Here is a 15,275-nt window from a genome sequence, read left to right as displayed (position 1 = left end):
CCAACTTTTCCAACAAATTGCCACCACTATCATCTCCAATCTCTCTAATCTTCAATCTCTTTCAATTTACTGACTCCTTCACTGATAACCAAATATACTTGCCTATGTTTCTCTCAACCTTAAAACCCCCTCACTCGATCTGACCATCCCCTCTAGCTATCATCCTATATGTTTTCTCCACTTCTTCTCCAAGATCCTTGAAAGAGCTATCTATAACTAACGTCTCTACTTCCTCCCCTCCGACTCTTTTTTAAGCCCTCTGCAACCTGGCTTTCAACTGCTCTTTCCAAAATTACCACTGATTTCTTAATTGTCATATCTAATCTCATCTCAATCTCTATTCTCCTTAACCTCTCCGAACCATAGAAACCTTACTTCTCAGACATTATCTTCTTGGTCAGCTGTTGACTTCGTAAATCAGTTTTCACTCTTTAGCTTCTGACTTTTCAACCATAATCCCAGCAACCCTGTTCTTCCACTTCAAAGATGAAATGCACACACCACTGCCTATGGCTTTTAGGGGATGCTAGCTTTAAGGGTAATAAGTGAGATGCTTTCTGATGAAATAGCCTGCTTTAATTACTCACAGAGAATACTAATCCATGTCTGCACAGTAGAATGAAGGACCCAAGGAATTTTCTGAATTACTAAAATAAAAGGAGTCAGAAATTAATTCAGTACAACTTCAACAGGAAAGCAGCCTTCATTTTTTCTATTCACCCATGCGGGGAGGGAGGAGGATGGAGTTCTTCCCTCCCACAGACCGAAATATAGAAGATTAAGAGAGAAATCCTGATTTGGGAAATGAATAAATCACAAAAATCATCAGGTTTGCCTAGCAGGTCTGAACATGAAACAGGGGCCACCTCAGACTGGTAATATCTCCAAAAGAGACTTTTCTTGCTGTTCCTGTTATTTTCACTTTCAACTCCCAAAGCAGGAAGTAAGTGCTGTTTAAAACCACCCAAATAAACCAAGCAACTATTTTTTAAAAAAAATACCTCCAAAACAACAACTAAAAAGAAATCAGAACAACCAAGATTAGGTTTGAGGCTGAGGTTTAAAGGTCCTTCTTAATTGACTGGAACCAGCTCCCTTTTTCCTCCACTAAGTCACTGCAATTTGATTAGTTGTTCATTCATCAATTCGCCCGAGCTTCCCAAACCCGGGGGAGGAAGGGAGGGAGGAATCCACAGTCCAATTTGCTTTTGTGATCCGTTTACTCTTCACAGTCCCAGCCTATGATCATAGTCCAAATAACAACTTTTCCCGAAGGCCAAGCGGAGGTGGAGTTCTAGAAAAGGTGCTAATTCTTGGAATACCTAAGGAAGACTAGAGAATAGGAGGGCCACGCCCGGTCCGGCCCTCTGCACAGTTACGAGATAGGTCTCAGCAAGTTGAAGAAAGAAACCCTAAGCGGCCTCCAGCCCTCCTGCCCCTCCTCTCCAGAAGTACACAGAGCACTGGGTAGAAGAGGTTTGGGGGAAGGAGACAGTTGAGTGAAGGCAGAAGAAGGGAGCGGATCAGCAGCATCGGACACCCCAGGAAGGACAGTGGCGGGGGTAGCCGCAGAAACTAGCGGGTGCAGGAAGGGGAGGGACTTGCTGGGGGTGAGGCCCCAGCTTTGGCTCCAGGGCTTGATCGGAAAAGCTGCTTCACCGTTGCATGTACTGCCCCTTCCTTTCCTCCCTTCTCTCTCTCCCCCTTCCTCCTCTCCAGTCCCTGTTGCACCCTCTCTGAGATCTGCAGCTGTCACCATGTCTCAGCCCGGCAAAGGCAAGAAGCCCGCAGCCTCCCCCCGGCCCAAGCGGGCTGCTGCAGCCCGGGCATCCGAAGCGGTAAGTGGCTTTTTAGACATCACACCCAGGAGGGGTGGGCGAGGTGGTAGAGAGTGGGGAGGGGGACACCACAGCCCTGCAACCGCTGGACTCCTCCTCCGGCCGTGCCCCACCTGGCTGCGGCCAGAACACCCTCTTGGGCAAAGGGTGAGGGTGCAGGAGAATGGGGACCGGGCGTGGCTGGAGTTGGAAGGAGATTCCCAGGACTCGACGGGACTGCGGGAGCCCGCTGGGCGTGGCGCTTGCCAGGGCCGGGGAGCTGAGGTGGTGGCGGGCGGAGGAAGCAGCAGAGCTGAAATAGTTAGCAACAGAGAAAGGACAACGTGGGTAATCGAGATAAACACAAAATCGGCTTCCCTAGAGATGCCGAGAATACCGTAATCGAGCAATTCAACAATGTCCTATTCTTGTCCTACACCCCCTCCAAAAAAAAAGTATGAGGCTTCAGGGCGTGGCTGTCCCGAGAACAACATATCCTCCACTCTCTCAAGTGAGGCCAAATCTGGCCCACGAGGCGGGGCTTGGTTGGCCAAGGGGTGGGGGCTATAGTTGGCCCCGCCCAGTGCCTTGCCTTCCCACCCCTCGGCTGCGGGGATAGCCAGGAGTTTAGTGTTAGCTAAAGCCTGGCGCAGGTAGAGACCTTAATCCGGCGCTCCTTCACACACGCGCAGCTCCTCACTTAAGCCTGTCCTTCGTCTGGTTCAGAGGATTTAGCTGGGGCTCGTCATGGCTTTTGCAAGCTGGTGGTACAAGACGGTAAATACAATTTGGGGCTTTTGTCTTGGAGAGACAGGAAGAACGAGTGTGTTTACTTTGCTTTCCCAAACGTGTAGTGGGGATTTTGTCCAGGAAGGGGTGGGGAGAGGGTGCGACTACTTCTCAAGACATAAAGTTAATCTTCCGAAAAGACTCACCCACTTGTGGTATGCTTGTATTTGTGTGTGTGTGTGTGTGTGTGTGTGTGTGTGTGTGTGTGTGTGTGTGTGTGTGTGTACGTATGTGCTTGGATGGCTGCTGTCTGCACCCCAGGCAGTTTGAATGGTCCAGGCTGCAGAGTTGGAAGAATTCTCCCTACAAGCCTGGGAATTCCTGGTTTGAGAGAAGGTGGAGATTCACCTGATCTCAGATATAGTACAATTAAAACGAAACAAAAAACTCTGGGTACTTTGATTTAAGTGAAGGGAGGCATTCAGGAATCCAAGACTACCTCTTTTTATTTTATTTTACTTTTTAAGGCAGTAAATCAGGTGACTTCCAGACAGTAACACATAGGTGAAGTTGTTTGTGTGCAGGAAGGGATGAAGGTGCTCCATTTCTTTAATACATCGTGAATATCTTTCCAGCTAATGAGCAAAATAATCAAGTTGACGCTTGCAAAGTTGTAGAACCAGGAACTATGATTTAATACTGTATTGTAGGGTTTTTTTTAAATGTTGGCACAAATGTGTCAGCTTGATTCAAGTTTTGTTGACAGCCTTGTTTCATGATAGGCAGTTCAAGAAATTGGTGATGTGTATAGTTTATGTTTTTCCTGGTGAATACTTCCTATTCTGTATTTGTTTGCCAGTGTGATATCCTCTTAAATATATGCAGTAGAAATTTGCTTTGGATAAAACTTAGTTCTTTTTCTAAGGGTCTGATTAAAATGCTGAATAAATGATCTTATAGATAAGTATACCATAGTTTAGCCAAGGCAGAGCCAAAATTAATAGCATACATACTTTGCTTTTTTTCCTGAGTTATGATTTCCCGAATAAATTATGCAGGAGTAATAAGATGAAATTGGCTTAAATTTCTCTCTAAAATCCTTGTTAGTTTAGGACTCCATCTAATTTCTTTGTAAAACCTATTATTGGATTCAATTTGGGGACTGTTCTGTATACCTTATGCTACTTGGAATCTCTGAATTAGCTGTAGTAACTAAAGTACTCTGCTGAAAAGCCAGAACTTTTAATTTCTTCCCTCTTGACACCTATTAGAGATTATTTCAAACAAACCCTTTTAGTTGAGTCTTTTTGCAAGAGAACATTGCTTAATAAAGTTCTGGAAAAGAATAAGAATAGCCCAACTTTACTTATCAGAATAAATAAGATAAAATCATACAATATGTAATCTAAGGTGTGTTTGTGTATAGGGAGTGCTAGCTAGAAAAAATAAAGTGAAACTTTTTAAGATAAAATATTGGATTTCAAATTGCTACTAACTATAATGGCTAATATCAACAAAATTAGAATTTTGAAACATTTTGAAAAACTCTAATTTTGGAGATAGGGGAACTATTGGAAATGGTACCATTAAATTACATTTTCTTTGTAGTGATAACCCATAAAACAGTTTAAATTTAGTTTATACCTATAATCATCCTCCAAAGCTATGAATTGCATTGATTATAGTAAGTTAATTAGAGGTGTTTAATAGACCTAATTAGATGCATGGGCTCCAGTGACAGCATTATCAGCACACAGTCATTTGGGACTGGACAGTCAGGCTGATAGGAGTGTTGCAAGCACTCTGTGCCAGCACAGTCTGGCTTCAGTAAACCTGAAGGATTAAAAAATTTTAAATTAGGGGGCAGCTAGGTGGCACAGTGAGTAGAGCACTGGCCCTGGATCCAGGAGGACCTGAGTTCAAATCCGCCCTCAGACACATAACACTTACTAGCTGTGCGACCCTGGGCAAATCACTTAACCCCATTGCCTAACCAAAAAAATAAATAACTAAATAAAAAATAAAAAAATTTAAAATTACAGGGTCTGCAAATATTTAGGGTAAACAAATAGAGCATATGGGCTTTGGGGTGGATGCCAAAGAGGAGGAAGTGTCAGAATGCAGATTTCCCATTTTAGTTGCTAACTAAGGAATAATACAGGGACACCCCTGTTCACAGATGAGTTTGGTTTTTTTTTAATTGACTAGAAGTTGATCCTTATTATATTATTAATTTAATTAGGTTACACATATCCTCCAACAATAATTATCATATATGAGTTCTTCTTAAAGGGCCAATGTAGTTCTTCAAGGTAGAGAAAGTGGGTGGCCATGGGCTAAGCATTGCATACATCTTTACCTTTGTCCAAAGACAAGTTGATTCTTAATAGCTTTGCTCAAAGGAAGACTACTGTTGTACCAAACATGACTGGAGACTTTCCATCTGTTCTACATTGGTGTTGTTGTTTAAGGTAGTCTAAGATTATTAAAATTCAACAAATGTGATTTAAAAGTTCATATTCTACATGGATTTTGTAGATTTTATAATGAAAACTTACCCTTAATGCTTTACACCTATTAAAATAATGAAAGAAAGAAGTGCCTTCTAATTTCAAAACCTGACCAACCTTATTTATTTTTTTTATTGCTTCCTCAAGCATGTCTACTCATTAACATTGAAAGAATATGAAAAGTTTTCTGGAATTCTATGGAAACTTTTTTTTAACCATTAGAGCTTCATTCAGCTAATTAATAAATAAAAATAATTAAGTAAAAGTAAAGTACTATAGAAGTGAACATTTACCATCAATATGAAGAATATTTATTGGACATCTGCTGTGTGCATGATGCTGTCCTAGGTGCTAGAGATGCACAAAATATAAGAACAGTCCCAATTCCTCATATTGGTAAAAAACCTAGCTGCTAGCCCCTTCTGCCTATATCAACCTCCCCTTAACATTTTTTTTTATTTGAGTTCTTATGAGATTCCACATGATTTAGTAAAAATTTAAGCTGAAAGCCTGGGTGTGAGCATAGTCTCTACTCATGTGTTATTCAGTGCTTTAAAAAAAAAATGGAAAACTGTGATAACAAGCTCCGTTCAGGATCACATTGTACCTAAAAACAGGACTCCTACTGATTTTAGCAAGAATTTCCCTTTGAATTCAGTGACCGTAAGTTCAGTAACTTCAAAACAGGGAATCATACAGTCAGAGGGATGAAATGGCCAAGATCATTCAACTAGAAGGTAACCAAAGCTAGGCCTTGAATTCAGGTCCTTTTACCTCAAATCCAGTACACTTTCTTGTAATCCATATCTTGACCTATAAATAAGAAGGATCATTAGTATGACATCTCACAGATGGTCTTGCAAGTCATTAATAGGGCTAGGCTAGGGAAATAGGCAGTCATCTTATATTGTGTGATTTGAGGGTCATCTGGAAGTTCCTCTCCATCTAAAAATTGCTTCCTACTACATCACAGTGCTTAAAATTCTACTATTAGAATAATGGAATTTAGGGTTCTATTATTATTAGAATTTTACAGATGAGGAAACTGAGGTCAAGAGAAGCAAAATTACTAGCCCTATGTTAAACAAGAAGTTAGTGGCACCATAAGAACTAAAAGCCAGTCAAAAGTCTATGATTTTTCAAAGGATTACACAGATTAACATAGAGGTATCGATCTGTATATTGAATAATTAATATTTATATTATTTCATTCAAACATTTTCAGAAATTCTTATTAAACTCATGCTATTTGGTTAATAAGTGTTTTATCCCTATTTTGTAGATGGAGAGCTCTAAATAAATTATATGTTTACTAGAGTCTTCAAGTCATAGGGCTCCTGTTGTTATTTTAATACCTCTTTGATCTTACTGCCTTGTGCTTTAGCTTTCTCCATGGATTTTCTCCACAATTTCCTGTACTAAAGCTTACTCTGATGCCTAGAAACGTGGGCTTATGGGAAGTATTGTGGCTCAGCATTTTTAATGCTGGCTTAGAAATTTAGGTATTATGAATTCTGACATGCTAATAATGTTATTTGGGAAATTGTCTTTCACGTGATTCCTTCATCTGTAAAATGGAAGAGGTAACCCTACTTGAAATGAACTAATAATTGTAAAATGCTCAATCATAATATACAACTTACTTGGCTTCTTGGAGTGTGGGAGGGAGAGCAGAACTCATCATTGATTATGTTTTGGGTCCAAAATCCTCCACAGAAATCCTCTTCTTATTGTGATATGAAAGTGATTTTGGGAATGTCTTGAAGGTAGTGACCATGCTTTGGCAGGTTCTTGTCTGAGAGAAAGGTTTTGAGTATGAATCCTGAGACAGATTGAGAAGCAAACTAGCTAAGCATGGCGTTTTATTACCAGCAGAATGGTCACTTTGATGAACTCTAGCCATGGAATTCCATTAAATGTCTGCCTATTTAGAAAATTAATTCCTCAAGCTTTTGGTTAACTGTCACATTTGCTCTAAGTCCTAAAATTGCATCAGATAGATGATCAGGGAATAAGGGATGTTGTTTCATGGTGAGAATAGTAGATGTCCCAGCTTTACTCCTTTTCTACTGATGTGCTGTGTGATATAGGATTGTGTGAGCATCAGATTTCTCTCAAGTAGAATAAAGATGATAATAGATTTTCAAGGGATTTGACAATGTGGCAATTCAGCAGTACTATTCTCTAACCCTATTAAATTAGGTCTTATTTTCTCAGCCCAGCTATTCAAATCCTATCTCTCCTTTGCCTGATGTGTAGGCCTGAAAAGATGATGCCACACACAACCTACTTTACAAACCTCTTTAGTTTATAGAAACATTAATCATTCAGTGAACTGAGGCGTGGTTTTAGAGCCCCTAGCACCGTTCTAGAGACCTAGGGGAAAAACAGGTGTTTAAGGCATGGACCAATCATAAGTTCATGTCTAGCTGGGGAGCCAAGATATAAGTGAAACGATTAGTAGCAAGATAAGGTAAGTGCTGCTTCCTGATACAAAGACCAAAAATTGAGACAGACTAATAATAGCTTGCATCTATATTGCAGTGTTACAAAGCACATAGATGTGATCTAGATCTGTGATATCATCAGTGGTCAGAGCACTCTGGTAATTGACTTGCTAGGAAGGACACATCTGGTAGCTGGCAGAGGCAGGATTTGAACCCAGGTCTTTCTGACATGAAACTCAAAAATTTAGTCATCACACCAGACTGCTTCTTCAATAAAGTTCTTTGCACAGATATTATCAACAACCTCATAAAAGTAGTTCAAGTATTATCATCCCCATTTTACAAGAAAGAAACCTGATTTGTTATATAAAAAAAAAAGACCTGTGATTCAATTTGTGTAGGAAACTCCCTCTACTGATGTAGATTAGCATTTATTCTGCTACTCATGGCTTTAGAGAGTTGCCTGGGGCACTGGGAGATTACATGACTTTCTCTGGGACCTATGTCTTCTCGAGTCTGAGGCCAATTCCTTATTATACAGTGCTGTCCCTTACCAAGGAAATGGAAAAATTGAATTAATCATGCAAGGTCATACAGAGGCAAGATTCAAGCCAATGTCTTTGGATTCCAAGTCCAGTGTGCCTTCCAAAATGTCCAAATGTTAATTAATAGCAAGTGTACATAATAGATTTGCAGTTTCCCATACAATCATTTTTTTTTCCATTCTACTGTTGTGGAAGTGCTTGTTTTATTTCTTAAATTCAGAATAAAATAAAATAGAAAAAAATTGATAATAAGCAACTAACTAATCAAAGAATTTTTTTATTAAGGGTCTACTATGTTCTAGGCATTGTGATGGGCACTGGAGATACAAAAGGGCAACTGCTTCTGTCTTGAGAGATACAAGTCCACAGAACAGGAAACATACACAATAAACCGTGATTTGGAGGAAGTGGCCACCAACGGAGGGGAGGGGGGCTGGGAATAGGAAGGGCTTGTTGTAGAATTTGGCATTTGAGCTGAGGCTTGAAGGGAATTGGATATTGCAAGATGTGCAAATGAAAAGAGAATGCATTCTGGGCATGGAGACTAGGCTATGCACAGGGACAGAAGTGAGAGGTAGAATATCGTATACAGTACCACAAGTGGGCCAGCCTGTGAATGGGGACAATATACCCTATAAAGATAGACTACAACCAAATTGTGAAGGGCTTTAAAGACTAAACAGAAAAATTTGTATTTTAACCTAGAGGCCACTGAGGTGACTGGAGGCGAGGAGTGAATCAATCCAACAGCTCTTTAGGAATGTCAGACTGGTGGTTGTATGAAGGATTAATTGGAGATTGAAGAGACTCTAAGTATGGAGACCAATGAGAATGCTAATATAATAATCCAGGCCTGAATCACTTGATTTTAGGGCTTAGCCCAGCTTATGGCATATAGTAGGTACTTATAATAAATTCTTATTGACTATTGACTGACTCAGTTATGATGGTGGTGGTATGAGAAGAGAGAAGGGAATGAATGTGGGAGATGTTAAGATGATGGCATCAAGATTTGACAACTGGTTTGACATGGGGGTTGAATGAGAGTGAAGAGTTTAAAGATGACACCTACATTGTGAACCTGGGTGACTAGAAAAATGGTCCTCAACAGAATTAGGAAAATTATTTATACTTAGGAAAGTTAAGGGTATCTTTAGTGAGAAAGATGTTGAGTTCTTTTTTGGCATAATGAGATTAAGGTAGTTGTGGAACATTCAGATAGAGATATGCAGCAGGCAAGAAACTATAGTTCAGGAGAGATGAGAAATGAACAGTGATTTTAGAGTTGTCTGCATAGTTGAATCCATGTAAGGTGATGAGATTACCAAGAAGGACTATAAAGAGAGAAGAGGAAGGGGCCCAGGCTAGCCCACATTTAGGAATAGTATGTAGCTGATGAACTTGCAAAGGAGACCATTGGATTTAGAGTCAAGGGACACCTAGGTTTGAATCCTGGTGCTGACAGTCTCTCTGAGCCTCAGTTTTCTTAACAATAGAATGGGAATCCACTACCCATCCTACAGGTTGGTTGTGCTGTAGCTTGAAGTGCTCTAAATATGGGCTATTATTAAATGTGAGCTATTCTTGAAAAATGGGGTATCTGTAGGGCTGGTCTGACAAGCAAGTACAGCAGACAATCACCCTTATGCTATGATTTGAGGGGAACCAAAATCTCTCCCCTGTTACATGTCAAGAGTGTTGAAATGCTACCTATAGAAACCTAAACATTTTAGGTTAGAAAGTAATTTTACTTAACGCTGCCATCTCATTTTGCCAGTGAAAAAATGGAGGCCCAAAGGAAAGCAAAAAGACCAAGATCCCACAGCTAGTGCCTGTCTTTGGAGATTCATTCTTTTGGATCTATAAAATCTTTTATTTATCAGGATTCACCCACTAAAATAAAAATAACTATGGGAATGGTAACAGTTTAAACTTTAGAAGATTCGTTTCAGTTCAGGGCTAGGATACTGCGGTAAGCCAGCATACAGTTGTGGCCTAGGATAGTGGTGGAAGACCAATACAGATATTATTTGCTCTTATTACTTTCTTATAATATGATTAAAGAGCAGTATACAAGTACAACTAGGAATATACATCTAGGGAAGCAGAAGGTATTAAGTCAAAGGAGAGGAATTTCCATAAATAAGATGGGGACCAATCCCTCATCAGATTGTATAATACACGCCAAACCTGAGACCAATAGTCTAGGCACAGAGTTGTTTTGGGAAAGAGGAAAGGAATAAGTATTTATATAGTACCTACTATGTGCCAGGCACTGTGCTAAGCACTTTACAAATATGAGGGTGTTTTTTTTTCAAATGCAGATTTGTTACATTGGACTCTCTAGAACTAGAACAGAATCAGGCTAATTATGTTATTTATATCTTGTGCTGTTCTACTGTAGCAGGTTTAGAGACAATAACCACATGTGTAGCTTGCATGGGGCATCACATACTATGTGCTAGTCAGTGACTAAGCCAAACCCTCTCCCTTCAGTCTGCTGCTAAACTCATTACCTCATTCATCCTGGGTTCTCAGAAAATTGACGGATATGCTATGGTATTTTCTCATAAATTAATAGGAATATTCAATCTTTCACTAATCAGCTCAGAGCTCACATTTTAATTGTAAAATAAAATGAAAAGACTTCTTTTTCTGTAATCCTACAGACTTAAATAAATATCCATGTTACTGGACATACACTGAATAATAATGTAACAATATAAAGACATATTTAAATATTTCAACTGTGTATCACAGCAAGAAAATCACAGCCAGAGTCATCTCTAATCATTAACTTCTGGCTTCTTCTCAGCTATGGAAATACAGCTCTACCATCTTTCTCTCTCAGAAGGCAGAGTTTCTCAAAAATTCTCTGTAGGATGTCTGCTCCATAGCATAAGATTTAGTTCTCTCAGGAGATGTCTTTTCAGTTTTTCTCAAAGATAACAGTTAACTCGGGTAAGAGGTTCTGTTAGTTCTCAAAATTCTCTTCTCTGTCAAAGATATGGTGTTCCTCATCTTTGTGGAAAGGACTATTGAAGCTGGGGTTGGGGGGGTGGGGAGAAGTTGCACTAAGAACTGTGATAACCATTTCAATATTCCTGTGTATTCAGATTATGTTTACAGTAGTTTGGGGATCTATTTTTTAAAGAGACAGTTAATCTTGATGTTTCGCATTACATACACCTGCACACACATGTGTGTGCACATGCATGTGTATGTGTGTGTATATTAGTGTAGATATGAAGAGGGTAGTTGGTGTCCATCCCATTTAAAAAGATGGCCTAAGAACACATATGTATTTGGAATTCCCTGCATCTTTGATACGCATCAGATATTCTTCTCCCAAGCTGTTGAGATAATTTATAAACTTTAGAAAGATTTTCTAAGTCTTGATATTATCAATTAATCTAAAGCAGATAGATTTATCTTTGTCCTTTGAAGATGGGAAGACATATAGACTCTCTGTTGAAACATTAACTAGGCTACATCTAGGATAATTATTAAGTGACGCCTTTTCTAGATTTAAGAAAAGTATTTGTACTCAATGTGTGATTTTAGTGATCATTATTGATTCAATAAAGTAGACTATTGGGAATACTTCTAATTGGAAAAAAATTTGGGATAGTAGACATGGTTGCAAATTTACTCACACTGGAGAGTAAATTAATTTAATTTCTATTTATCTAATCCTGTCTGTCTCCCTCAAAAATTACCTTCAGATGCGGAATTAATCAAGCATTTATTAAATGATTGCAGTGTGCCAGGCACTGTGCTAGGCTCTAGAGATAGGAATCCAGAAGTGAGAGAGCTCCTGCCCTCAAAGGATTTATAGTAGAGGAGTAGGAAACAAAATGCTCAGAGATATGTAAATGCAAGCTATGTACAAAATAAATACACAGTGATGGGGATAGGAGAAGGGACTAACTGGGGAATTAGAAAATACATCTTGAAAGGGGTGACAGTTGAGCCAGGCCTTGAAAGGAAGTAGGGTTTCAAAAAAGGAAGATGGGTATTGGGGACAGCCTATGCAAGATCATGTAAAAAAAATAATGGAATGTTGTGTATGAGAAACGGCATGGAGGCTGGTTTGGCTGGAGCATAGAATGTATAAGGAATAGTTAATCATCTTAGAAAGATAGGCTGAAACCAGGTGTAAATGGATCTAAAAGCCAATCAAAGGCTTGTATTTTTGGTAACAGAAACAAATGTAGCTTCTTGAGCAAGTAAATAACAATCAGATTTGTGCTTCAGAAATATCATTTTGGCAGTTGTGGAGGCTTAGAGAAGGGAGACTGAATGCACGTAGACCAAACAGGAAACTATTGCAGTGGTCTAGATGAGTGGTGTTGAGACTCTGGTCTAGGGTGGTTGTATAAGTAGAGGAAAGGGGGCATATAGGAGAGATACTGAGGAGGCAGAATCAACAAGAGAGGAAACAAATGAAGGTGAGGAAAAAGAGTAAAGAGTCGAAGATAACTCCAAGTTTGTGAACTTTGGTGGATATAGTGGTGTCCTCAATAGGAATGGGAAAGTTAAGAGAAGGGATATGATTAGTTGGAAAGATACTAAGTTCTGTTTTGAATAGATTGAGTTTGAGCGGCCTATTGGACATTCAGGCGGAGTTATACAGCAAGCAGTTAAATATACAGGGCTGTATATGTAGATTTGAAAGTTATCTGCCTAAAGATGATAGTTGAATCCATGGGAACTGATAATAAGAGAGAGAGAGAGGAGAATTAAGAGGAGAGGGCCCAGGGCAAAGCCACAAATAGGGAGCAGAACGTGGAAGCTGATCCTGCAAAGGAGATGGAGAAGCATCGGTCAGATATGTAAAATAAGAAACACAACAAAGAAACTCAGGGAGGAGAAACCTTCCAGAAGGAGGAGGTGTTTAATAGTGTCAGATGTTTCAGAGATGTCAAGAAGAATGACAACTGAGTAAAGGCCATGAGATTTAGGAACAAAGAGATCCTTGGTGATCTTGGAGAGAGCAGTTTGTTAAGTGATAGAGACATGCACCCTACTGTAAGGGGAGAGAGAAATGAGTGAGAAATAAGGAAGGGAAAACATCAAGTTTTTTGCTAGGAGTTTGGCAATGAAAGGGGAGAGGGGAGATATAGGATAATGTCTTGAGAGAATGGTAGGAGTTTTTTGTTTGCTTTTAAGAATGGGGTAGTTTGGGACATGTTTGTGGGTAGTATGGAGGGAGCCAGTGGGTAAGAACATGAAAACTAGAGAAAGAGGATAATTAAAGTGGCAAAGTACTGGAGAAGATAGGAGGGGATGGGATCAGGCACAAGCAGAGGGATTGAAGGGCCATCTTATTTAGAGATAAGCAATTCCTTGGAGTCTAGTAATCTATCTATAGCCATTTCTGCCCGCTACTTTTGAAAAATTACCTTTTTTGAAAAATTATATAAATTATTCCATATTGATTACCCTAAAATATAGACCACGCACACACTCATTTACACAAATATTTTTGTAGCCTGTTACAAAAATGTCTCAAAAATAAGCACAGGAGTTAGTTTGATTCCACAAGCTTTTGTTGCCTTTAGGCAGCAGAGCCAAGTTTCTGTGGGTTCTAGCCGTTAATTCATGTCTGTCTTTCTTTATGGAGAGAATTTTCTTTCATGAAAGGAATGGCTTGCTGACTTTTCTTGAGGGACGTCATTGAGGATATGTTCTGGGGCAGAGTCTGCAATTTGCCATGTTTTGAGTAGTAGATCTGTTGATTTGCCAGAAGATTCTCACATGCTATGCCCATCTATTCATTCCAGTTCTTGAATAAAATTATCTTCAGAGAAAATGCTCCTTAAACTGTCTCTGGGTAGGATAGAGAGAGATACTTTCGTGCTCAGAACCTTGGCCTGGGGTGGGGAACCTGCAGCCTTGAGGTCACATGTGGCCCTCTAGGTCCTTGAGTTCATCCCTTTGGCTGAATCCAAGTTCTACAGAGCAAATCCTTTTATTAAAGAGATTTGTTCTGTGAAGTTTGAATTCAGTCTCGAGGACTTAGAGAGCCACATATGTCCTCAAGGCCACAAGTTCCCCACCTCTGGCCTTGACGATCTTACCAGTGTGAGTATTCCCTTCACCAGTACAGATTATGACCCCTCTGGTCTTCAAGAGTTAGTTTCTCTGGCTGAATTTTTCACCACCCTAAGGCTTGCCTGCTGATGACCCTCTCTGAACGTGGTAAGACCAATTCCTCAGAAAACCAGACCGAGATGAAAAGCTTTTCTGGATATTTAGGCTTTGTCAGAGCGTATAGTCTATTGCCATGGTATTTGCCACCTCCAAACCATGGAAAAATGTAAGAATTAGACTTTAGCAGAGGCTAAAGGACACATAATGATACTTCTGTGTTTTGGTTTCAAATAAAAGGAAGAATTCAGGTCAGGAAAATATAGATTCTTTGAGGGAAATGACTGATTTTTTTGTTTGTTTTTGTAGCCTCAGTGGCTGACATATAATGGATACTTGACATTGACACTTAATAGAAGTGTTTGTCATTGAGTTGAATTGGATTTTCCCAGGCCCAATATCCTCATTTCCAAACATGCATTGGGAGATTTTAAATGTAAACATAAGGCAAGAATTGGTTTTCCCCGCAGGAATACTTTAAAATTTCCCTTTATTAAAATGCAATAAATTTTATGAACATGCCACGTATCTCCTGCTGTTCAGCGTATAAAAAATAATACTTAGAGCTAGTAGCATCACTGTCAATGGCTAAATGCACTGAATAATTGACCATGTAAAAACTTACATTTCTTCCTGTTGTCCTAGTTCAGGAAAGCTATAGGTTTGACTAATGCAGGCTTTTAATATAATGGATTTATCCTAACAGCATAACAAAACACGTACAGCCTTGCCGCCTAGGGTGTAACCTTTACTCTGTGATCCAGCCCTTAGACAGAAGAGTTCCAGGGGTGTTCAAGGTGCTGCAGGAAATGGGAATGATGAATCAGGGGTAACAAATTCTGCCCTCTGAGTCAGCATCGATTGTTGCCTCAATGTAGCTGCAGGGCAAATTCAGTCCTTGGAGATTCCATCTCTTGGGTGCATCATATGTCTCAGGTAGTGACAATTTGGGCTTTAAAATTCCATGACACACTTGGCTGGAGACAGGATGCCTAAGCAGCCAGCCAGCCAGATCTGTATTTGTTTAATTATAGCATGAGTCTTTAGATCCCAAATTTATGGCTGTATATCATC

The 15,275-nt window shown here is 39.6% G+C and overlaps 1 protein-coding gene across 5 annotated transcripts in view; it reads left to right on the top strand.

The window, feature by feature from the left end:
* Positions 1-1,657: 1,657 nt before the first annotated feature.
* The window catches only part of CAST (calpastatin), a 122,751-nt gene continuing 109,133 nt past the window's right edge, over positions 1,658-15,275 (top strand). For 4 of the 5 annotated variants that reach the window (XM_078153114.1, XM_078153112.1, XM_078153115.1 and 1 more), the window contains exon 1: positions 1,658-1,838. In XM_078153114.1, the coding sequence (XP_078009240.1) occupies positions 1,758-1,838 (81 nt within the window). In that variant the 5' untranslated portion in view covers positions 1,658-1,757. Of the gene's footprint in view, positions 1,839-2,436; positions 2,595-15,275 lie in introns of those variants that run through there. The other variant, XM_078153113.1, reaches the window with a different exon arrangement.

This window comes from Phascolarctos cinereus, unplaced genomic scaffold (genome assembly GCF_003287225.1).
Source record: "Phascolarctos cinereus isolate Bilbo 61053 unplaced genomic scaffold, phaCin_HiC Scaffold_4;HRSCAF=312, whole genome shotgun sequence".
Classification (NCBI taxonomy): Eukaryota; Metazoa; Chordata; class Mammalia; order Diprotodontia; family Phascolarctidae; genus Phascolarctos; species Phascolarctos cinereus.
Note: the sequence above shows the minus strand (reverse complement) of the source record. Positions and strands in the feature narration are given on the sequence as shown.